The following is a 25,986-nucleotide window of genomic DNA, read 5'->3' as shown; positions in this document are numbered from 1 at the left end:
GCATGGACAAACACACATACCCAGACACACTCACTCATAGGCGATGGGCAGGCATTCACACCCAGATACACTCACTCACACAGGGGACAGACAAATACACACACCCTGACACAATCACAGAAGATGACAAAAACACACAGCCAGGCACACTCACTCACAGACAATGGACAAACACATACAGTCTGACACACTTACAGGGGATGGTAATAACTCTACAATGAGACACATACACAAAGTATCTCACCTCTGCCCGATTTCTGACGGCTTGCTGTAGTGTGTCCCACTGCTGGTTAATCTGATTGGCCTGATCCATGATCTCCTCCACGAAGCTGTGGGCCTGCCTCTTGAGTGATTTGACTAGGTCATGGAAAGCAGACACTTTGTTCTGGCCCAGGCTGCTCAACTCTTGCTCCAGATGCTCGAACTTCGTCTGCAGCAGCTGAGATAGGAGGAAGCACAGAGAGGTCAGACAGCCCAGCCTCTGTTCTCTTCTGCCGCATTTCTGTCCTCTGCTCAGATTTCCAGCCCCAGTCTGTCCCAGAGCACATCGTGGAGAAGTTGAATCTTAAGAACTATTGATGTTAGAAGTAGAAATCAGCCCGTCACACGCTTCATATCTCGGTGTAGTGATCATCCTCATCTGTTAAAGTTTCTGCTCTCAAAATCTTGAACTGAGAGGGGCAAGAGGCTAATTTTTCCAAAATGTTCTGTGCCCCATCAGGACCATCCAGACCAACACATTCCCAAAAATTGTATCCCTGGACCCTGCAATCCTACTGAAAGCTCCCAGTCAACCTCTAACTCTGTCCAATATCTGTCCCAGCAACTTCGATCTGTGTCTCAGCCCTCCCACCCAAGTTAGCATTTGTACACCTCTTACCCAGCCCTGCATCACTCCCCCACTACAGCACCTTCAGCCCTAATCCCTGAACCAGTATCTCTACCCAGCCCCTGCCTCAGCATCCATATCCCAACCTCCTGCCCCTGCCCCCAGCCTTTGTATCCCAGCCTCCTTCCCCAGCCTCTGTATCCCAGTCTCCTGCTCCAGTTTCTGGATCCCACCTCCTTCCCCTACATCCCTGCCCCTTGCACCAACCTCCACACCCCTACCCACACCCCACCCCTGAGCTTCTGTTGCATTCCAGTATCCCAGCACCTAACCACTGCCCAGCTTCTCCTCACCCCTTTGCCCTGCACTAGCATCTGTCCAGACTGTGTCCACTGTTACCCATTAATCCCAGAGGAGGAACTCCATTTCTCCAGCAGAATTCTGGAAGTCATGGAGGTACTATGTTATTCAGAGCAGAGGAGGATAAAACAATGCAACACAATGGTGTGAGAACCACTGTGAATATTAATCCTCTCGTGATCACAGGATGCAGGGTTTGAAGGTGCTCCAATTCTTACCTGCACATCTTCCAGATCTCGGCCATAGTCCTCAGAATCTGCCAAGCGTTGTTTGCTGGACAGCCATGTGGTTATTTCCTGCACCTCCTGTTCAAATTGATAGAGTTGGTATCGATCCAACAGTCTCTTCCGTAGGGTTTCCGCCAACAGCAGGAGTGTCTCATACTTACTCTCCATGTCCTGGAGCCGCTTCATTATCGTTTGTCTGCAGGTAGATCAGAACATCTAGAATGCCACCTGGTAAATCTCACCATCATTTACCCTGCAAGCAGAGCTTCATAAGATGCCTCATTGCACACTGTGGTCCCTCCAATACAGTCCTTGCTAGCACGTTCCCAGCACAATGCACACTGCAGATTCTTCATCTGCCCCTCCTGCTGGTCAAAGTATCTAACACGCAAGAGCCCCTTCCCCTTCCCTATGACCCTTCCTGTTCTCTTTACTTCCACTGCACTTCCCTGTAGCTGTGACACTTAACTCTGTATTCTGTTATTGTTTTTACCCTGTACTACCTCAATGTACTCTGTACTACCTCAATGCACTGTGTAATGAATTGATCTGTATGAACAGTATGCAAGACAAGTTTTTCACTGTACTTTGGTGTACAAGTTTTTCACTGTACTTGGACCAAGACAACATTACGTATGGGGTAGGAAATGGTGGTGAGGCATAGGGAATACAGTAGATCAGAAGGGCAGAGATGAATCCTTTCCCCCACAGATGCTGCTCGACCTGATGAGTTCCTCCAGCAGGTTGTTTGTTGTTTATTAAATTCCCCTTGCTTGTCCTGGCTGGAGGCTAAATGTGCATCCTCCTGCCTGTTTGTGGAGAACTCTTGGGTTGTACCTGTCAGGATGGTTCATGCTGGACAGATTATTCCCCGTTTCCCTCAGTGTGAACATTCTGGACTTGTAGTTGACCAGGTCCAAGTCGATGTTTTCCAGCTTCCTTAGCAGCATCTGTGTGGCATCTTCGTCCTTCCCATAGTCTGTGCTCTCCAGCTGTGGTCTCCTCTCTTCCATCCATAACTCAGCTTCCAACAGCTGTGGTGGGCAGAGAACAATGAGATTGCTTACTGACCGAGACCATCACATGGACCAGGTACATTAATTGAAAAGACTAGTCTGCAGACAGAGTGACTTTCGTTTCCCTTCCATGGCAGCCTGAATTTGTCCAATTTCACCTTCTCCTGTGACCTTTACAGTACTCCAAATGTGGCTTAACCCAAGTTTTATAGAAGGGCAACATGACTCACCAACTTTTATACTCAATGCCCTGACCCTTCATTGGTAGTTCCCTTCATTGAATAGTTCAATGAAGCAATGATATGCAATGAACTATTCAATGAATAGTTCCCTTCATTGGTCGGGATGTGGAGTATAAAAGTTGGGAGGTCATGATGCAGCTGTATAAAACTTTGGTTAGGCCACACATGGAGAGTATTGTGTGCAGATGTGGTTGCTGCATTACAAGAATGATCTGGAGGCTTTGGAGAGGGAACAGAAGAGGTTCACCAGGATATTACCTCGACTAGAGTGTATTAGCTATATGGAGAGGTTGGACAAACTTGCATTGTTTTCTCTGGAGTGTCGGAGGCTGAAGGGGCGACCTGATAGAAGTTTATAAAATTATGAGCGGGATAGATAGGGTAGGTAGTCAGAGTCTTTTTTCCAGGATGGAAATGTCAAATACTAGAGGGCATAGCTTTAAGGTGAGAGGTGGAAAATTTAAAGGAGAGTTACGAGACAAGTTCTTTTTTTACTCAGAGGGTGGTAGGTGCTTGGAACCTGCTGCCAGGGGAGGCAGTGGAAGCAGACATCATAGCAATGTTTAACAGGCACTTAGACAGCCGCATTAACAATCAAAAATAGAGGGATACAGACTGTGAGCAGGCAGCTGGGATTAGTTTGGATTGGCATCATGGTTGGCACAGGCATTGTGGGCTGAAGGGCCTGTTCCTATACTCTGTTCTATCAAGGAAGCTCAGAGTTGCTCTATTGATTTGGGAGTGTGTGGGTCAGATACACGTGTGCAGATGTAGCTGAGAATAACAGATAGACCCAATAATGGTAACAAGCTGACTGAAAGGACAATACCTTCAAAGGCTTGGAGCAAGTCATTGTTATGTCTGGAGTGGGAAGTGGTGGTGAGACATAGAGAATACAATAAATCAGAAGGGCAGAGATGGATCATTTCAGTCACTGTTCCTGAAGAGGTTGATCTAATCATCTAATGACGTGTCATTGGTTAGAGACTAGGTTACTCAGCTGATTATTGTTTGCCAAGGTCATTGGTATAATTTCGTAAAAGGTGTGTGGTTGGAAGTGATGAAGGAGAGGGATTACGTTTCTCTCTGACATAACCGAATACTCACCTCGGAGAAGTACAGCTGTGCTGCGTGCGCCTCATTCAGCAACTTGCTCCTCTTCTCTGCTTCCTCTTTCAGTGTCTCCACTGCATCCTTCAACTCCCATAGTCTCTTTGAAATCTCCCGAGAAGCAAAGTGCCCACTCTTTGCAAGGTTCTGTCCCGTTTCCAACACATCATTAATCAGGGAATTGTGGTAGCTGATCTCAGTCTGCAGAGCCTAGTGGAAGAAATTCCAACAAAGCTGTTACTTCTTAAATAAGAAATTGGGTTGAGACAATAAGTGAATGACTCCATCCAAACAGAAGAATCATGTCATTTACATCCTTAGGATATCCCAAAGCTCCTCACAGTAAATGAATTGTTTTTGAAATGAAGCCACTGCTCTAATGTAGCCAAATACAGCAGCCAAGCTGTCGACAGCAAGGTCTTGTGCATTGTACTGAGGTAAATGGCTGGATAATCTGCTTTAGATATGTTGGTTAGAAGCTAAATTGGAAGGCACTAAGCTTAAATACTATAAGTCTATGGATTGTACAAGGAAGGCAAGGTAGTGAGAGGAGTGAGGAGTTATATGTTCCCCAACTCCAAGCAGAGCACAAGGTATGCAGGCTATTTTACAATAACTCTTGGTAGCAGCATAAAACAGGTCCTTCAGCACAACTTGTCCATGCCAACTAAGTTGTCTATCTGAGCTAGTCCCATATGCCTCTGTTTGGCCGATATCCCTCTAAACCTTTCCTATCAATGCACCTCTATAAAAGTCTTTTAAATGTTGTAATTGTACTTGCATCTACAGCTTCCTCTAGCAGCTTGTTCCATATACCCACTACCCTCTGTGTGAAAGACGTGCCCCTCAGGCCCTTTTTAAATCTTTCCCCTCTTTCCTTAAACATATGCCCTTTAGTTTTAGAATTGGAATTGGTTTATTATTGTCACTTGTACCGAGGTACAATGAAAAGCTTGTCTTGCAAACCAGTCGTACAGATCAATTCATTACACAGTGCATTGAGGTAGTACAGGGTAAAACCATAATAGAATGCAGCATAAAGTGTAACAGCTACAGGGAAAGTGCAGTGCAGGTAAACAATAAGGTGCAAGGTCATAACGAGGGAGATTGTGAGCTCAAGAGTCCATCTTATCATACTAGGGGATCATTCAATAGTCTTACAACAGCATTTTTGGTCCTTGTGCGGATGAGAGTGGGGCTGTAGGAAAGATAAGCAACTGAACCATGGTTCAGGGAGCCATTCAAGAAAGGGGAGAGAAGAGAAATGTAGTTGTAATTGGGGATAGTATAGTCAGGGGAATAGGCACAATTGTCTGTCACAAGGATCGTGAGTCCTGAAGGCTGTGTTGCCTGCCTGGTGCCCATGTTTGGGACATCTCATCTGACCTGCAGAGGAATTTGGAATGGGAAGGGAAAGATCCAGTTGTTGTGGTCCATGTGGGTACCAATGATGTAGGCAGATCAAGGAAAGAGATTCTGCTGAGGAAATATGAGCAGCTTGGGGCTAAATGTAAAAAGCAGAACCAAAAAGTAGATATCTCTGAATTGCTATCTGAGCCATGTGCAAATTGTGGCTCAAAGATTGGTGTGGGAGAAGTGGGTTTGAATTCATGGAACATTGGCACCAGTATTGGGGAAGGAGGGAGCTGTTTGGATGGGACAGGCTCCACCTGAACCATGCTGGGAACAGGTTCCTGGCGAATCGCATAACTAGGGCTGTGAATAGGGCTTTAAACTAAACAGTAGGGGGCGTGGGTTCAAAAGATTGCAAAAGTATTGATAAAGTAAAAAGGAAGGAGAGTTCAGGTGAGGTTACTGAAGTTTTCAGAATAAAGAATATGACAAAGTTTAGAAAGGGATAAGAATTTAACTCCAGTCAACATGGAGACAAATTTGAGAAGAGGGTGGCGAATACAGAACTGAAGGTGTTATATTTGAATGCACACAGTATACGAAATAAGGTAGATGAGCTTATAATGCAGTTAGAAATTGGCAGGTATGATGTTGCGGGCATCACAGAGTCATGATTGAAAGAAGAACAGAGCTGGGAGCTAAACATCCAAGGATATACATCCTATCGAAAAGACACGCAGGTGGACGGAGGGTGTGAGGTGGCTCTGTTAGTAAAAGAAAATGAAATTAAATCCTTAACATAGATCCTTAGCAAGTGACATAGGATCAGAAGATGTAGAATCCTTGTGGGTAAAGTTAAGAAACTGCAAGGGCTAAAAAGACCCTGGTGGGAGTTACATGCAGGCCTCCGAATAGTAGCCAGGATATGGGGTACAAATTACAACAGGAGAGAGAAAAGGCATGTAAAAAGGGCAACGTTATGGTGGTCATAGGGGATTTCAATATGCAGGCAGATTGGGAAAATCAGTTTGGTACTGGATTACAAGAGAAGGAATTTGTAGAATTCATACAAGATGGCTTTTTAGAGTGGCTTGTGATCGAACCCACTAGGGAAAAGGCTATTCTGGGTTTGGTGTTGTGCAATGAACCAGATTTGATTAGGGAGCTTAAGGTAAAGGAACCCTTAGGAGGCAGAGACCATAATATGATAGAATTCACCCTGCATTTTGAGAGGGAGAAGCTAAACTCAGATGTATCAGTATTACAGTTGAGTAGAGGTAACTACAGAGGCATAAGAGAGGAGATGGTCAAAGTTGACTGGAAAGGGACAAAGTGGATTGGAAGTAATTTGGAAGACACAGGATCAGTTCATCCCAAAGAAGAAGAAGCATTCTAAAGGGAGGAATGACACAACCGTGGCTGACAAGGGAAGTCAAAAGACAGCATAAGAGTAAAAGAGATTGCATACAATATTGCAAAAATTAGTGGAAAGCTAGAGGATTGGGAAGCTTTTAAAAACCAACAGAAGGCAACTAAAAAAGCAATAAGGGGAGAAAAGATGAAATATGAAGGTAAGATAGCCAATAATAGAAAAGAGGATACCAAATGTTTTTTCAGATATATAAAGAGTAAAAGAGAGGCAAGAGTGGACATCGGACCGCTGGAAAATGATGTGGAGAGATAGTAATGGGGAACAAAGAAATGGCAGACAAATTGAATAAGTATCTTGCGTCAGTCTTCACTGTGGAAGACACCAGCAACATGCCAGAAATTCGAGAGAGTCAAGAGGCAGAAGTGAGTGTAGTCGCTATTACTAAGGAGAAGGTGCTTGGGAAGCTGAAAGGTCTGAAGGTAGATAAGTCAGCTGGACTGGATGGACTACACCTCAGGGTTCTGAAGGAGGAAGCTGAAGAGATTGTGGAGCCAATAGTAGTAATCTTTCAAGAATCACTAGATTCAGGAAAGGTTCTGGAGGACTGGAAAATTGCAAATGTCACTTCACTCTTTAAGAAGGAAGGGAGGCAAAAGACAGGAAATTATAGGCCAGTTAGCCTGACTTCAGTGGTTGGTAAGATGTTAAGAGTCCATTATTAAGGTTGAGGTTTCGAGGTACTTGGAAGCATATGATAAAATAGGCCAAAGTCAGCATGGTTTGCTTAGGGGGAAATCTTGCCTGACAAATCTGTTGGAATTCTTTGAGGAAGTAACAGGCAGGATAGACAGAGAGTTGGCGGATGTTGTTTACTTGGATTTTCAGAAGGCCTTTGACAAGGTGCTGCACATGAGGCTGCTAAACAAGATAGGAGCCCATGGTGTTACAGGAAAGGTACTAGCAATGGATAGAAGATTGGCTGACTGGCAGAAGGCAAAGAGTGGGAATAAAGGGGGCCTTTTCAGGTTGGCTGCCAGTGACTAGTGGTGTTCTGCAGGGATTGGTGTTGGGTCTACTACTGTTCTGGATGACAGAATTGATGGCTTTGTGGCCAAGTTTGTGGATGATACAAAGATAGGTGGAGGGGCAGGTAGTATTGAGGACGCAGGGAGTCTGAAGAAGGACTTGGACAGTTTGGCGAAGAAGTGGCAGATAGAATACAGCGTAAGGAAGTGTATGGTCATGCACTTTTGTTGAAGGACTAAAGGCGTAGACTATTTTCTAATCGGGGAGTGAATTCAGAAATTGGAGGTGCAAAGGGACTTGGGAGTCCTAGTGCAGGATTCCCAAAAGGTTAACTTGCAGGTTGAGTCAGTAGTAAGGAAGGCAAATGCAATGTTAGCATTCATTTCAAGAGGACTTGAATATAAAAGCAAGGATGTAATGCTGAGGCTTTATAAGTCATGGGTCAGACCACATTTGGAGTATTGTGAGCAGTTTTGGGCCCCAAATCTAAGGAATGATATGCTGGCATTGGACAGGGTCCAGAGGAGGTTTATGAGAATGATGCTGGGAATGACGGGGTTAACGTATGAGGAGAATTTGATGTCTCTGGGCCTGTACTCACTGGAGTTTAGAAGGATGAGGGGGGATCTCATTGAAACCTACCAAATATTGAAAGGTCTGGCTAGAGTGGACGTGGAGAGGATGTTTTCAGTAGTGGGAGAGTCTAGGACCAGAGGTCACAACCTCAGAATAGAAGGCCGCCCCTTTAGAACAGATGAGAGGAATTTCTTTAGCAAGAGGGTGGTGAATCTGTGGAATTCATTGCCACAGACAGCTGTGGAGACCAAGTCGTTGGGTATATTTAAAGCGGAGGTTGATAGGTTCTTGATTAGTAAGGGTGTCAAAGGTTACGGGCAGAAGGCAGGGGAATGGGGTTGAGAGGGAAAAATAAATCAGCCATGATCGAATGGCGGAACAGACTTGATGGGCCGAATGGCCTAATTTTGCTCCAAACCTATGCCCTCTAGTTTAAGAAACGTATGCCCTCTAGTTTTAGAAGCTCAGAGAAGGAAGAGTTTGCAAAGCAGTGTAACTGCAGATCAGAATGAATGAAATAGGAAGCTTTAAAAGACCAGCTTTTGGCACAACAAAGGCCATATTTACAGTGGTAATCCATTCCCTCTGAAGCAGGTTACAAGGACAGGGCATTGCTCCTGAACTTGAGTAGGTTTTTGTTTCAGACTAGCTCACCTGATGCTTCTTCTGCAAGCTCTGCACAGCGTTCAGTGATTGTCCAGTGTCCTTGGCTGATGCCAGCTGAAGCTTCTCCTGAACCCAGGCCAGCTCAGCATCAAGATCCCGGAAGAACTGATAAAGCAGCATGCTCGCCTCCAGACTCTTGCGCCTTTCCTTGATCGGATCACCCAGTGCTCGATACCTGAGCAACAGAAAAGCACAAAATCTCACTGACAGGCAACCCACACAGCCAAGGATGCTGCCAATATCACAGTAGATCCAGAGGTAGTAGAGATAATGGATGGGGTTACAATGAATGAGGAGGAGATGCTAGCAAGTCTGCTATACTTAAAGTAAATGGCACTCTGATCCAAGTAGATTGTTGAGTGGTGGGTGTGAAGATTACAGAAGGGCTTGCCATAACCTCCCAATCCTCCTAGAAATGTGAGAGACAATGGCACAAGTAACACTCTTGTGCAAAAAGGTATGCAAGGACATGCCTGGCCACTGCAGGCTGGTTAGTTGAACCATGGCAGTGGGGAAGCCTATGAAAATAGTTAGGGAACAAATTAACAAGCACCGGAGTCTGCGTTAATAAAGGAGAGCTAGCATGGATTGGTTAAAGGGAAAGACACTGACCTGATTCAATTTTTTTTGATGAGTGATAGAGAAGGTTGATGAATGAAATGCAATGAATGTTGTTTGACACAAAACATAGGTGAAGCTATGACACAGGAGCTACCACTGATAAGAAATTGGCTTAAGGGCTGAAGCACTACTGTGATTAAAAGGTGAAGTTAGACAAAGATGGTAGACAGTGTTGTTCCCCAGGGGTTAGTGCTGACCACTTTTAAAAAAAAACATATTAATGATTTGGATATGGGTGTACAATGTAGAATTTCAAAATTTAAAGATGGCACAAAACTTTAGGTGTTATGGAGGAAGAGGCCCTTCAGCCCAATTTGGCCATGCCGACCAAGGTGCCTTCCTGAGCTAGTCCCATTTGCCTGCATTTGGCCCATTTCCTTCCAAGCCTTTCCTATCCATGTACCTGTCCAAATGCGTTTTAAACATTGTAATTCTACCTGCCTCTACCACTTCCTCTGGCAGCTTGTTTCACATACCCAGCACTCTTTGTGTGAAAAATTTGCCCCTCAGATCCCCTTTAAATCTCCCCCCTCTCACCTTAAGGCTATGTCCTCTAGTTTTGCACTCCTCTAACCTGGGAATAAGACTGTGACCTTATCAATGCCCCTCATGATTTTATAAACCTCTATATGGTCAGCCTTTAGCTTCCTTTGCTCCAGGAAAAAAGGTCCCAGCCTATCCAATCTCTTCTTATAACTAAGGTTTCTAGTTCCAGCAACAGTATCATTGACAGTGAGGAGATTAGTAAGACTGCTTGGACGAAAGATTTGACTTTCAGAGGTGAAGTGAGAGTGACTGCCCTTGACATCAAGGTACCATTTGACCTAGAGTGGCATCAAGGAGCCCTGGTAAAACTGTCAATGGGCATCAAGCTGAAAACACTCCAATGGTTGCAATCATGCCTCACACAAAGAAAGATGGTTGTGGTTGATAAAGATTAATCATCCAGCCTAGGGCATCACTACAAGAGTTCTTCAGGGCAGTGTCCTAGGCCCAGCCACCTGCAACTGCTTCATCAATGACCTTCCTTCCATCCTAAAGTCAGAAATGAAGATGTTTGCTCACAATTTCACAATGATCAATTCTGTTCCTAACTCTGTAACCCACGTCTGCATTCATCAAGACCTAGACAACATTCAGGCATTGACTGTTAGGTGGTCAGTACCATTTGTACTACAAAACTGCCATCTCCAAACAAGGAGTCTAGCCACCTACCACTGATGTAAAAGTAATTTGATGTTCATACCAACATCCTGGTCCAGTTGAGTTTGGTCAGAAACTCAACTGGATTAGCAATAAATACTGAGCTTACAAGAAAACGTGAGAGGCTGGGTGTCCTGTGATGAGTGACTCATCTCCTGACACCCCAAGCCCTGTCATCCATCCATAAAGCATGTCAAGAGTATAATGGAATGGTCCCCACATGCCTGGATGAGTGCAGCTCCAACCATTCTGAAATAGATCAACACCTATCAGAACAAAACAGCCAGCTTCATTAGTATCCCCCCCCACCTTCCAATCTAAACATCAATCCCTTCACCATCTGCACCCAGTGCATACCATCTACAAAATGTACTACACATTCCTAGATTTCTTCAATGACACCCCCAAATCCACAACCTATACCTGCAAAAAGGACAAGGAGTAGGATGGAATATTCTGGATAAGATCAGCTCCAGCACTAGTCAAGAAGTTCAACACCATCCAGAAAAAAGCAGAGACTTTGATTAGTACGCCAACAGTCACCCTAAGTATTAACTCCCTCTTGCTGCACTGTGTATTGTCTACAAAATACAGTACATTACCACATGAAGGTTATTTCACAGGAGTTCCTAAATCCTCAGTCTTTACCACCAAGAAGAACAAGGACAAGTGCAGTAGGTGCATGGGAACACCACTGCCTGCAGATTCCCCTCCAAGTCATACACCATCCTGACTTGGAAATGTATCACTGTTCCTTCATAGTCACTGTCTAAACCCCAGAGCTCCCTCCTCCACAGCACTGTGGGAGTACCTTGCCCAGAAGGACTAAAGCTATTCAAGAAAATAGCTCATCACCACTGTCTCAAGGGCAGTTAGAGATGGGCAATAAATGGTAAAGTATGAGATATGTTTGTCAAATGGTCTATAGTGTTCCATGAATACCTGGCTTTGAACTGCTGATCTGTTCTATACTGATCCTATTTAGAATGATGCCACACAACATAATAAGAAAGTGTTCTCTGTGTGAAGTCAAAGCTTTGTAGAGTCATAGAGTAATACAGCACGGAAACAGGCCCTCCTGCCCAACTTGTCCATGCCGACCAAGATGCCCATCTAAGCTAGTTCCATTTGGCCCATAACCCTCTAAACCTTTCCTATCTATGTAACTGTCCAAAAGTCTCTTAAGTGTTGTTATTGTACCTGCCTCAACCACTTCCTCTGGCAGCTCATTTCATGTACGCACCACCCTCTTCTTAAAGAAGTTGCACCTCGGGTCCCTTTCAAATTTTCCCCTCTCACCTTAAACTTATGCCCTCTTGTTTTTGAATCCCTTTCCCTGGGAAAAAGACTGTACATTCACCCTATCTATGCCCCTTATGGTTTTATACACCTCTATAAAAAGGACCCAAAAAGGACCGCGTTGTTGCTATTCCTACAATGCAGTTATATACAGATGGACGTAAATAGGTAGATTGGTGCAGACAAAATAACGTTACCACCAGCTACAGCCCCATGTATTTCTGAACTCTGCCAACTCGATTAGTATTGATACAATTAAGCCACTCTTGGTAAAGGATGCTCAAGTCCAACACTCAAAGAACATTGCTCACACACCTTTTAACAAATTTGCAACAGAATATGGAATTCATAATTGAAATGTGGAGAGACGATACTAAAGATATTGCGGAACATAGGAAATGCATGATACCAGGGAGAGTGAAGAAGTGAAGAGGGAGCAACATCTTGTACTTAAAGAATGCTTTTAACATAGTTGATGTCCCAAGGAAGGATATCAATCAAAAATTAACACAGAACTGGAGGAAAGAAATTGGTTGTGAAATATTAGTGAAACTCAAGGTAGATCAGATACTGGGTCATGAGTTCATTCTCCCTGGTGTGCAGTGGAATTCAGACTGATCCACTCTACATCTTGTAAATATTTAAGGATTAATTCCTTTCCTCCAGCTCTCTCTAACATTTCATCCACCACCTCTACTACACAGATGGTCTTAACCTTCAGCATTTGGGTTTAGTGTTGATTGTCTGAATCTCTGCACTTACCTTTGGAGTACAATGTCAACTCTGTTACGAATTTCTTCAGCTAGGAAGTGTTTTTTGTAAACAAACTCTTCAGATTGGTCAAGAAGCCCTTGCATCCTTTCCACATAGCTGCTGATATCTTCCTCCAGGTCTTGCTGTTTGTTGAGGAGGTTCCTCACAGAGCCCAGGTCTGTGCCATGGGCAGGATGATCCAGCTGTTTCTCCACTTCACTGAGCCACTCCTCCACATCCTCAATGCTTCGCTGTAAGTTCAGGGCCTCCACAATGAAAGAGAAGGAAATATTATTTAGATGACCTACAAGAACTCCCTATGCGTCAGTGGCACATATATGCACCCACCTCCCATGCACGCTTTGTTGTCTAACATGCTCAATCTCTTCCCACCAGCATTATGCAGTAGGACAGAGCCTGACAATGTTTCCTTCCCCAGACAAAGGCACTCAAGATGTCTGTATTATATTGACTTTAGAGATCAGAATGGGATGAACAGCCTGGGGTGCTGTGCTCAGCATGGTCCAGGACCATATCAGTAAGGTTGCTCAGTTCCCAAGAGGCCACAGATCACCATTTGCATCAAAAGCTTTGCTTTGTGACAATGGCAGCTTCTCATGCCTCTGGTTATAGGCAGGGCAGACAGATGTGAAGCAGAACTCTCTTGGCCTGCTTATTCAAAGCAAATTAGACATAAAAAGCAAATTTCACTGGTTGATATGGTAACCTTTATCAAAAGTACCACAGCATTTCCAGAAGTGTGTACTGAGTAGGAGAAACAAGTGGTGCAATAATCTGAGTAAGAGGAGAAAGGAACAGCAAGGGGTCCCTCCTGATCCTTATCCAGCGAGTGTGAACATAGACTAGCCTCAGTGGTGACATCCCAGGATCCAATCAGTGGCTGACACACACTGTATTCACTCACACACGGGGATGTATTAAAGTGGAGGTGGAATTAAGACAATGTGTTGGGGATAAGACACGGTAGACAATGTGGAGCCTGCAGGCAGATGTTGCAGGATCACCAATACGAATGCTCAAACTGAACAATGAGAGTCTGATAACATTCTCGTACCTTGTGTGCATCCATCAACTGGGACTTCTTCTCACTGCAGTTCTGCAGCAATTCATTCCACAAGTCCTGAATCTGTTTAATTCTGGGCTCAATCTCATTTACCGCATAATGTCCATCATTAATCAATCGTTCCCCTTCCTGCAATGGAATACAGTGAAGAACACTGCTATCAGTAATGAAACACCAAACTTATCCAAACACACCATGCAGAATGGGCATTGACCTCACCCCCACACTCCACTGATTGAGTACTAACCATGCTCCCTGCAGCCCTGCACCAGGCAGAATGAGCTGTAATCTCAAGGTTGTATAGTCAAGGTTTCCAATTCCTTGTGAGAAATCTAATGGGCCATCTAATTTAGTTTATGGTGAGTAATGATGATTAACTGATGTGACGGGATAGAGAGAGAGGAAACCGCTGTCATCATTGAATCAGCTAGATTTTTCAAGCCTTATTCAAAATTTTGTAAAAGCAAACCAGTTAATCCCATTCCCTAAATCCTCTTCCTGTAGCATTGACATGGCTCCACAGCACTAGTATTTAAATATCACAGCTACCAGCTGCAAGACTTTTATAAATTGTGGCAATTTGCCAGCAGGATTGTCTAGATTGAGTTTACAGTAAGTGAACATCTGTTTAATCGGTTGGAAACTTGGAACTTAAATAAAGCCTATTATGTAGGTATGAGGACTGAATTGGCCAAGATAGAAACTAGATTAAAATGTTGGCCGCTACATAAACAATGGCAAACATTTAAGGAAATACTTTAACATTCTCAACAAATATACATTCCATTAAGAAATGGAAAGGGAAATGATCCATCCATGACTAAGGAGATTAATGAAGAGGTGTATGTTGCCAAGAAGAGGTGTATGTTCCGCAGGTGTGTGTGGCTGAAGCAGTGGACAGAGAAGCCTCAGTTGTGCTGGCAGCTGAATCACACATAGAAACTCTTACTGTGTCAATGTTCCGGATCCTGTTTTGATTTGCCATGACCTCAGCCTCGAAGGTTTGGTGCTTCTGAAGCTTGCCCTGCAGGTTGCTAGGATCCATCCAATTCTTGTCCAGGGCAACACTGATCTTTTCATTCAGCCACGACACAGCCTGAAAGAAACAGTGCAGAAAACAATCAACACCTGTTGGTAAAATACTGACATATTGCTCATTCCTCTGCTGTGTCTCACCTCCCTTCCCCCAAGTCAGTCTTTCAGCAAGCTATTCCTCTTGAATGGATGTAAAGATTCCCGTGATGCCAGACTGAAGATGAGCAGGGTATTTATCCTTGGTGCTCCGCCCTCAACCAACAACATTGAAACCTCTTACCTTGTCACTTTGCTGGCTCTGGGAACTTACTGTGCACAATATAGCTGCTGCCTTCGTCATACTACAAAAGTGACTGCACTACAAAGCATCTCATTGAACACGGTCTTGTGTGATGTTTCTACAGATAAACTTCTTTCTCTCTGGTCTTCTGAAAACAATGCATCATCTCATGTTATAGGACAGAGATGTTGGGGGCCTCCAGCTCCAACACTCCCATGGGGTACAGCACCACACGAGGGGCAGCCACTACCACTTGTGGTTCAATGCATGGACTGGTATCTGCTACCACACAATTAGTGTGGTGTACTGACACCAACAGTACCTGCAATTGTACAATGTACAGACCCCATATACCCAATACGATACTCCTGAGTAATGGTGAGCAGTCTTCTTCAACTTTTGAAGGTACTCTCTATGCAATACAATGCTGTTGGGTAGGGAGTTCCAGGATTTAAACACAGTGACGATGAAAGAACAGTGATATATTTCCAAGGAAGGATGGTGTGTCTTGAAAGGAAATTTGCAGGTGGTGGTGCTTTGTTGGTTGGTGTGGAAACTTTTGGAGCTCAAGTTGAAGTAGCTTTCATGAGAAAATTCAGTTTTACTTGATGATACCCCTCTGTCAAATTCTGCCTGTAGACGGTAGTTATTGCAGCAACAGAGCGTGAATGTTTAGGGTGGCTATTGCTGTGCTAATCATGATGTTTGCTTTGTTCCTGAGAGTCATTGGGGCAGCACTCATCCAGGCAAGTGGAGAGTATTTCATCATGACCCTAGCCTGCACCTTGCAGATGGTGAAAAGACTTTGGGGAGAAAATCTGGTGAATCAGGAGCCAAGTCCTATGCAGGATGCCCAGCCTCTGACCTGCTCCTGTAAATACAGAGACACAAGAGACTTCAGATGCTGGAATCTGGAGCAACAAATAATCTGCTGAAAGAACTCAGTGGGTCAAGCAGCATCTGTTGGGGGGGAAAGGAATTGTCGGCGTTTCGGGTCAAAAACCCTGCATCAGCCCTGAGAAGCGTTGACAATTCTTTTGCTCCCCAGAGATGCTGCTCAACCCACTGAGTTCCTCCAGCAGATTGTTTGTTGCTTCTGTACATACGGACTCATTTTTCTATCAGTGCTGATTCCCAAGATGTTGATGACAGAGTGCTTGGTAATGGTAATATCTTTGAGGATCAAGACCAGATGATTAGACACTCTTTTGGGGATGGCTATTGCTAGGGGACATGTGGCATGAATGTCACACTTACAGCATCAGCCAATACTTGAATGCTGCCTAGATCTTGTTGCAAACTGACACAGGTGGTTTCATTTTCTGAGGAGTTGTGAATGGAATTGAACACCACAAACACCCCCATTTCTGGGCTCGTGATGGAAGGAAGGTCATTGATGAAGCAGCTGAAGATGCTTGGTCCTAAGCCCTTGCCTTGAGGAGCTCCTGCAGTGACATCCAGAGGCTGGGATGATTGCCTTCAACAATAACAATCACCTTCTTTTGTATGAGGTTTGACTCCAGCATAGAGTTTTCTCCCCCAAATTCTATCAGACTTCTGTTTTACCAGGGCTCCTTGATGCCACACTTGGTTAATGTTATCTGGACGATAACATTATGTACAACAGTGGCTGGAAAGCAGATCAGATGTACCAAGGTCACAAAAGGTTCTATAAACATAGGTCTTTACTGTCTTCCTGTGATTATTAACATTATCTGGAATTACCTGGTTTACCATAGATTCAGGGAAAGTATGGCACTAACAACAGTTACTTAGCCCAAGTCCATGCCAGCCAAGAAAGAAGAATCCAGTCCAATACATCTTTGAACTCCGCCCACATACTTGCAGATTGTTACATATCGATTATTCATTAACGTACCCTTTAAATGTAATGAGGGATTTTGTACCACCCATCTTTTTAGGCAGTGAATTCGAAACTGCCATTATGCTGGAAAGAGTGCAAAGATTTACGAGGATGCTGCCAGGACTCGAGGGCCTGAGTTATAGGGAGAGGTTGGGCAGGCTAGGACTTTATCCCTTGGAATGTAGAAGACTGAGGGGTGACCTTATAGTGGTGTATACAATCATGAGGGGCATAGATAGGGTGAATGCACACAATCTTTTTCCAAGGGAAAACAAACCAAAAACTAGAGGGCATAGGTTTAAGGTGAGAGCTGAAAGATTTAAAAGGGACCTAAGGGGCATCTTCATTGTGCAGAGGCTGGTGCATATATGGAACAAGCTGCCAGAGAAAGTGATTGAGGCAGGTTCAATAACAACATTTAAAGACAGGTACATGGAGAGAAAAGGCTTAGAGGGATAAATTGTGGGCAAATGGGACTAGCTTAGCTGGGCATATTGGTGGCACAGATGAGTTAGGCCAAAGGGCCTGTTTCTGTGCTGTATTACTCTATGACTCTCTGCTCTGAGTGAAAAAAAACCTCAATGCTTCTTGAATCCTCACACCAATGACACATTGAGAGATATTAACCAACATACGAAGTGAAATAGATCCTTCCTCACAGCTCCATCTAGGGCTCTCAATGTTATATGCCTTGATTAAACTTAAGATAAGATAAGATACAATATCTTTATTAGTCACATTTATATCAAAACACACAATGAAATGCGTCTTTTGTGTAGAGTGTTCTGGGGGCAGCCCGCAAGTGTCGCCACGCTTCCGGCACCAACACAGCATGCCCACAACTTCCTAACCTGTATGTCTTTCGAATGTGGAAGGAAACCGGAGCACCTGGAGGAAATCCACGCAGACACGGGGAGAACGTACAAACTCCTTACAGACAGCAGCCAGAATTGAACCCGGGTCGCTGCTGTAAAGTGTTACTCTAACCGCTACACTACAGTGCCTACATTACCATACCGTACCATCAGACCTCTTATATTCCAAAGAAAATATCCACACCAAGGAAATCTTTCCTCACAGTTACAATTCTCTAGCCCTGAGGACATCCTTGTAAAGCTTCTTTATGCTTTTTCTGATGATATCACATCCTTCCTGTGATTAGTCGAACAGAACTATACCCAGGACCCCAGCATTGCCCTGACTAGTGTTTTCTATGCTTCCACCATGAATGTAAGTGGTTTGATTAATAAGTTTGGAGACTTCATGAAAATTGGCAGAGTTGTAGATAGTGAAGAAGGTTGTTTAAGTATACATTGACACATAGATCAACAGGAAAGTGGAAGAGCGGTGGTAGGTGGAATTTAATCCAGAAAAGGATCTAGTAGCAATGGAGAGAGTGCAGAAGAGATTCACCAGGCTTTGACCTGGAATGGATGACTGTAGTTATAAGGAGAGATTGGATAGGCGGGTTAATTCTCTTTGGAACATAGGAGGCTGAGGGGGTGACCTCATAGAAATTTATAAAATTATGAGGGGCATAGATGGGGTAGATATTCAGAGTCTTTTTCCCAGGGCAGGGGAGTCTAGAACTAGAGGCCACAGGTTTAATGTGAGAGGGGAGAAATTTAAAGGAGATCTGAGGGGTAAGTTTTTCACACAGAGGGTGGTGGTTACCTGGAACGGGCTGACAGAGGAACTGATAGAGGTGGATAAAGTTATGTTTAACAGGCATTTGGACAAGTACATGGATAGAAAAGGCATAGAGGGATATAGACTTAATGCAGACGTATAGGATTGCATAGATAACCATCAAGGTTGGCATGATTGAAGTGGTCCAAAAGAGCAAGTTTCTGTGCTATATGATTCTATGAATTCTCTGCCTTTAAAATCCATGCCATTTAAGCAACATACCTTTAATACCTTGTTAGCCTCTTTGTTGACTTATCCAAGGTCCCTCTGTTCCTGGAATGCACAGGTCCTCCCATGTATTGTTTATCTCCTTGACTTATTTGCCCTCCCAAAATTATTTTCCTCAGACTCCTCTGATTTGAATTCTATTTGCCACTTTTAACTAGTTCATGGATATTTTCCTGTACTCTATGGGTTTCTTCATTATTAACTTTTTTGTATCATCTGCAAACTATTTAACCATGGCCTCTGTATTTAAGAATAAACCAATGATGCATACATGACAAAAGGAACCTAGGACTATGCCATATGGACATTATTAGATTTATTAATAATGTTCACTGTTATTCAGTTTATGAAACATACCCCCTTGTTACCAAGTTTGGAATTCCGTTTACTAATGCTGATTAACAGCAACTGGTTTCACTCGGTTTAACAATATCTGAATGCTATCTGGTGTCGCTCATTTTAACTAATGGTATTTTGGTTTTGTAAAGATGCTCTTTACCTCATAGGCACTTCTTAAGAAAATCTGCAGCTGTTTGGACTGGCTTAGGAGCTTCCCACGGTGCTCACAGTTTTCCACTAACTTTTGTTTTCTAAGAGACAAAATCAACAAAAATTATAACTTGTGAATGCATTGCAATCGTCAACAACCAGACACAGAACCACTAATCTAAAGCTCATGAGAGTGGAAAGGGAAGATGCCAAAGAGACTTCCGGACACATTCCTAGCACATTCCATATCCTGGACTCATTTAATCCTCAGAGGAAAGGTTCTCCAGTGTCCTTACCTACCAGTAAGAATATCGTGAGAAAGGAAAACAAGAGTGCATGGATCTTATAATATTCACTGTTTGTACCTTGTATTGATGTAAGGACTCCAGTTGATCTTTTACCCTGCCACCTGGATGCAATGAATCCATGGTGGAGACTGAACTAAGATCAGCTAACTCAGCACATATTTTATGGCCCTGAAGACTCACTGCCACAGAGGGCGATACATTTAGTACACAGACAGGAGCATACTTAATGTGACCTTGTTAAATAGCTCAAGTGCTGTGAATGTGGTTGCTGCATCATACCTCTGTAGAATTGCTTGGCATTTGGTGATGATCTGAGCACAATCTGAATGCTTGTTCTGCTTCAGCTGCATGGCGAATCTCTCCATCACGTTTACCTTTTCCAGCTGAGCCTCCATAGCTTTCTCAAACTGTTCGTGCTTTTGTTGCAAAGTCTCTACCCTGGGCAGGGAATCCTGGAACAGCACAGCAAGGACAACGTAGAAAAAACTCAGTGACTCAGTATTATGGTTTGATTTCATGTTCTTTCTCTAAAAACTGAAGAGGATTTGTATCTGGAGTCTTAATTCAAGAAATAAGCTTCACTCAGATAGTAAATATCCTACTGCAGGAATACATCATTGATTCCATTCATGGGCATAGGGTGATTGGATTCATAAATTGTGGTTGGTCCTTTGTGAAAAGTTGTCGTCCAGCAGCAATCCCTACGACACGCCACAAGTTACATCTTGCCAACCAGAGAGAGACAAATTAACGCCTACTCTCAGTTTCCAGTTAGCTAACTAATCTTCTATCCACACCAACATGTAACCTCCTGCACCATGAGTCAGGTCACAAGTTGCAGGATGGATCGCTATTTGGCTTCAAGAGAGTGAGAATAAAGGGCAATGGCACTCATAAAGAACAGTGCTGGGATCACTGCTATTCAGAACTTACATGAATGATTTAGATTTTGGTATTAAAACATTTCTAAACTTGTGAATGGCACCATATGTCACTGGAATCAGTGCTGGGCCTCAACTTATAATTTAATTGGTAATTAATTTATTATTGTCACACATACTGAGATACAGTGAGGAGTTTTGTTTGCATGCCATCCATACATAAGTACATCGAGGTAGTACAAAAGGAAAAAAAACAGTGCAGAATATAGTGTTGCAGTTACAGAGAAAGTGCACTGCAGGTAGACAAATAAAGTGTGAGGGCCATGATGGGGTAGATTGAGAGATCAAGAGTTCATCTTTAGTATATAAGAAGTCCATTCAAGAGTATTACAACAGCAGGATAGAAGCTGCCCTTGAGCCTGGTGGTACGTGTTCTCAAGCTTTTGTACCTTCTACTCAACGGGAGGGGGGCAGAAGAGAGAATGACTGGGATGGGAGGGGGTCCTTTATTATGTTAGCTGCTTTCCCGAGGCAGTGGGAAGTGTAGACAGAGACAATGGAGGGGAGGCTGGTTTGAATGATGGATTAGGTTGCATTCATAACTCTCTGCAATTTCTTATGGACTCAGGCAGAGCAGTTGCCATACCAAGCAGTGATGCATCCAGATAGGATGCTTTCTATGGTGCATCTATAAAAATTGGTGAGAATCATTAGGGGCATGCCAAATTTTCTTAGCCTTCTGAGGAAGTAGAGGTTCTGGTGTGGATGGGAATGGTGTGGATGTCCTTTCCGGGGAAAGGGATGATAGGATAAAGGAACCATGGTTGACATGGGAAGTGAATCATTTACTCAATAGGAAGAAGGAAGCATACTTAAGGTTTTAGAAACAAAAATCAGGCATGGCTCGTGAGAATTATAGGGTAGCCAGGACAGAGCTTAAGAAGAGACTTAGGAGAGCTAGAAGGGGACATGAGAAGACCTGGGTGAGTAGAATTAAGGAAAACCCCAAGGCGTTCTACATGTATGTGAAGAACAGGAGGATGACTGGAGTGAGGGTAGGACCGCTTCAGAGATAAAGGGGGAAACATGTTCCTGGAGGCGGAGGAGGTAGGGGAGGTCCTTAATGAATACTTTGCTTCAGTGTTCACTAGGGAGAGGAATTTTGATGAATGTGAGGTCAGCATAGAACAGGCTAATGTGCTGGAGCATATTGAGGTTAAGAAAAGAGGCAGTGTTGGAGCTTCTGAAAAAATATTAGGATAGATAAGTCCCCAGGGCTGGATGGGATATACCCCAGGTTACTTAACAGGAAGCGATGGGGGAGATTGCTGGGTGTCGATGATGATCTTTGCATCCTCCCTGGCCATAGGAGTGGTACCAGAGGATTGGAGGTTGGCAAATGTTGCTCCCTTGTTCAAGAAAGGTAATAGGGATAATACTGGGAATTATAGACCAGTGAGTCTTATGTCAGTGGTGGGCAAACTATTGGAGAGAATTCTTAGGGAGAGGATTTAACCAGCATTTGGATAAGCATAGCCTTATCAAGGAAAGTCAGCCTGGCGTTGTGTGGGGCAGGATGTACCTCACGAGCCTAATTGAGATTTTTGAGGAGGTGACAAAACAATTGATGAAGGTAGAGTGGTGGATGTGGTGTAAATGAACTTTAGTAAGGTGCTTGACAAGGTTCCCCATGGTAGGCTCACCAGAAAGTCACGAAGCATGGGATTGATGGAGACTTGGTTGCGTGATTCGGAATTGGCTTGCCCACAGAAGGCAGAGGGTGGTTGTAGGTGGAGAGTATTCTGCCTGGAGGTCAGTGACTAGTGTTCTGCAGGGATCTGTAGTGTTCTGGGACCCCTGCTCTTTGTGATTTTCATAAATGACTTGGATGAGGAAGTGGAGGGATGGGTTGGTAAGTTAGCAGATGACATGAAGGTTGGAGGTGTTGTGGATACTGTAGTAGGATGTTGTAGGTTACAAGGGGATATAGACAGGATGCAGAGTTGGATGGAGAAGTGGCAAATGAAGTTCGATCCGGAAAAGTGTGAAGTGATACACTTGGAAGAATGAACTTGAAGGTAGAGTACAAGGTTAATGGCAGGATTCTCAGCAGTGTGGAGGAACAGAGGGAGCATGGGTTCTAATTCCATAGATCCCTCAAAGTTACCACGCAAGTTGATAGGGTGGTTAAGAAGGCGTATGGTGTGCTGGCCTTCATTAGTCAGGGGACTGAGTTCAAAAGCTATAAGATAATGTTGCAGCTCCATAAAACTCCAGTTAGACCACACTTAGAGTATTGTGTTCAGTTCTATTCACCTCATTATAGGAAGGATGTGGAAGCTTTAGAGAGGGTGCAGAGGAGATTTACCAGGATGCTGCCTAGATTAGAGAACATGTCTTATGAGAAAGGTTGAGTGAGCTAGGGCTTTTCTCTTTGGAGCGACGCAGAATGAGAGGTGACTTGATAGAGGTGTACAAGGTTATGAGGGGCATAGATAGAGTAGACGGCCAGGACCTTTTCCCCAAAGCAGAAATGGCCAATACCAGAGGACATCAGTTTAAGGTCAGAGGAGGAAAGTTTAAGGAAGATGTCAGAGGTAGGTTTTGTTTTTTTACACAGAGGAGTGGTGGATGCCTGGAATTCACTGCTGGGGATGATTGTAGAGGCTGATACAATAGGGAAATTTAAAAAACTCAAAGATGAATATAAGAAAGATGGAGGGTTATGGGCTGGAAGGAGGGAAGGGTTAGATTGATCAAGGAGTAGGTGTTTATATAGGTCAGCACAACACTGTGGGCCGAAGGGCCTGTACTGTGCTGTATTGTTCTATGTTCTAACGTGTGTTTTCTTAGCCACCGAATTCATATGGCTGGACCACGACAAATTGTTGGTGATAATTACACCTAAGAACTTGAAGCTCTCCACCTCAGCAATATTGATTCAAACTGCATACTCCACCCCACTTCCTGAAGTCAATGACCAACTCTTCTGTTTTGCTGACTTGGATTTAGTCACCAAAGTGATGGTTTCCTGATGCCAAAAGAGGTTGGAAATGGGGTTGTGTAGAGGACATAAGGTGAGTAGAAAGGAATTTAGACAAATAGGTGAGTGGGCAAAGATCTGGCAAAGGAAGCATAACTTGGAAAATGTCAAAGAAGAGTGAGAGAGACTTGATTGACAGGGTGGATGTGGGGAGAATGCTTCCTCTTGTCAGGGAATCGAGAACTAGGAGTTTGCTGTTTACAAATAAGGAGTCACCCATTTGAAGCAGATCTCTTCTCTCTGGCCATGAGTCCTCACAACTGTCTTCTTCCAAGGGTGGTGGAAGCAAAGTCTTTGAATATTTTTGAGGCAGAGGTAGATAGACACTTGATAATCAAGGGTGAAGGATTACAGGAGGTAGATAGGAATGTGGAGTTAAGTTAAAGTTTTCCTCTTCTCTGTCCTGATGAAGGGCCCTAGACCTCAAATATTTTCTGTTTCTCTTTGCACAGATGCTGCCTGACCTGCTGAGTGTTTGCAACATTTTCTGTTTTTATTTCAGATCTCCAGCATCTGCAGTTTTCCTTTTGATTCTTGATTCTAATTCCCATCACCTGTTCAATAACACAAGGTTGAAAACCTACCCCATAGTCTTCGTTGGCCAGGAACGCCTCCTTGCTGCTCAGCCAGCTCTCACTCTGCTCCACATACCCATAGAATATCTGCAATAATAAAAGTCTCATCACATCACAGAGAAATACAGGAGCACACCAGGAGAACTTAGCTCATGTTTATATCTTTAAGTCATTTTCATGCATTGTACACCCTAAGTTACATGGTTTGTTATTGTATATTGCATATTTTCCGACTTGCTGCATGAATAGAGAAGGACCCGTGCTGAATACAGAAGGTTGCAGTATTGGTTATGTTTGTCAAATAACTGATCCTTGACCCTACAATTTTCCTGTGTACACAATGTGAACTGGAAACAAAGTGTGTTCAGAATTGGCTGTGAAGCTAGCACCAGACAGACAGCAGCTCAGCCGATCTGTTGGAAGACAACTAATTGTACCAGTGGCAGCCATTTTAAGGTGGCTGCTGACATCATTGTGTGAAGGGATTTAACACATTGCATAACAGCAGTCAGAGTGCTTGCAGAAGTTCACTTCAAGCCAACCGAGACAGAGAAGTATTACTTGCACCTGAGTCAGCATCCAATCTACCAATTCTTTCTAGTCCTCCTACATTATGTCAATATGTACCACTGGTTTACCATCCTGATCCAATACTATAATTTAACATGGATTCCCATTGCTTTATTTGTCATATGTACAGCGTTAGATTCACCCTGTCTCCAAGATAGCTGTTATAGGAGTATTACCTGGTCCAATTACATAGATCAGGGGTCTTTGCCCTTTATATAGAATGCAGTCTGTTTCTCTTTAATTTGCAGGACGTGGCTGGGAAATGTGCCGCCATAAATGGATCCTCATAGTATATCTGACAATATGAACACAGTCTGAACACTCTTCCAGCTTGCTAGTACCTGTAGATCACACGCCTCCGCCAGCCTGTTGCAACGGTCCCGCCAGGCTTCATTTAGAGTGGTCCAGGTTTCTTCCACCTTGGAAAGGGACTGTTTGATGTCCGGTGATGCATAATGTCCTGCAGCCACTAGTTCTACTCCAACATTCCTGACAGCATCAAAACGCTCTTCTCTAGCTTGGATCTCAGTCTAAAAGATATAAAGAGAGACAGCCACACACACACACACACACACACACACACACACACACACACACACACACGTACACACACGTACGCGCAAACGCACACAAACAGACACAACACAAACACACACACACAAGCACAAAGCGTCAACAATTTTTTCCAGTACGGAAGTGTGAACATTTTTTTAAGAGGTTACCACTTCTACCTCCACCACCACCACTACCCCCTCCATTTCCCATAAAGTAAACACATGGAAAGCAGGGATATGGGGAAGTTTCAGGCTCCCTCACAGACTGTTGTATGCTATACATTTGTATGCTACACTTTCACTACTATTACAGTATTTTCCAATTGTTCCTCATAGCTCATCTCCATTTCAGTTGACAACATGCTTATTCTTTTCTGCACTCTCTCCAAAGGAACTGGACCACAACTGTACAAGCAAATTGTGGCTGGTGTAGCATTGAGCCACAGCACAACCTCTGCAGATTCCCAACCACTCTTAAATACCCACAGACCACCTTCCCTACGCCACGCATTCCAGCCACGTATCCCAATATGCTCTTTGCTTTATTCCTTCTCCAGACAGCTTTGATGTTAAGCAAATCTCCTGTCAATCTCAATGCCATTCTGGATCTTCCTGCACCAGCCCTTTTCCCTTCACTGTTAACCAAAACAAACCCAAAAATGCAGGAAACATTTCTTCCTGTTTCAGCATCAACAGTATTACACTCATCTGCATTTGGTGGGAGGCAAAGCGC

At 43.8% G+C, this 25,986-nt stretch overlaps 1 protein-coding gene across 1 annotated transcript in view; it reads right to left on the bottom strand.

Moving 5' to 3' along the window:
* Window positions 1-25,986, bottom strand: part of sptbn5 (spectrin, beta, non-erythrocytic 5) — a 189,917-nt gene that overhangs the window by 36,177 nt on the left and 127,754 nt on the right. Inside the window, 12 exon segments of the mRNA XM_052012749.1 lie at window positions 245-439; window positions 1,408-1,612; window positions 2,254-2,450; window positions 3,782-3,994; window positions 8,766-8,952; window positions 12,663-12,919; window positions 13,729-13,866; window positions 14,687-14,833; window positions 19,333-19,423; window positions 19,910-20,082; window positions 24,139-24,216; window positions 25,041-25,229. Coding sequence (XP_051868709.1) covers window positions 245-439; window positions 1,408-1,612; window positions 2,254-2,450; window positions 3,782-3,994; window positions 8,766-8,952; window positions 12,663-12,919; window positions 13,729-13,866; window positions 14,687-14,833; window positions 19,333-19,423; window positions 19,910-20,082; window positions 24,139-24,216; window positions 25,041-25,229 — 2,070 coding nt within the window.

The sequence above is a fragment of the Pristis pectinata genome, chromosome 1, assembly GCF_009764475.1.
Source record: "Pristis pectinata isolate sPriPec2 chromosome 1, sPriPec2.1.pri, whole genome shotgun sequence".
Lineage (NCBI taxonomy): Eukaryota > Metazoa > Chordata > Chondrichthyes > Rhinopristiformes > Pristidae > Pristis > Pristis pectinata.
Note: the sequence above shows the minus strand (reverse complement) of the source record. Positions and strands in the feature narration are given on the sequence as shown.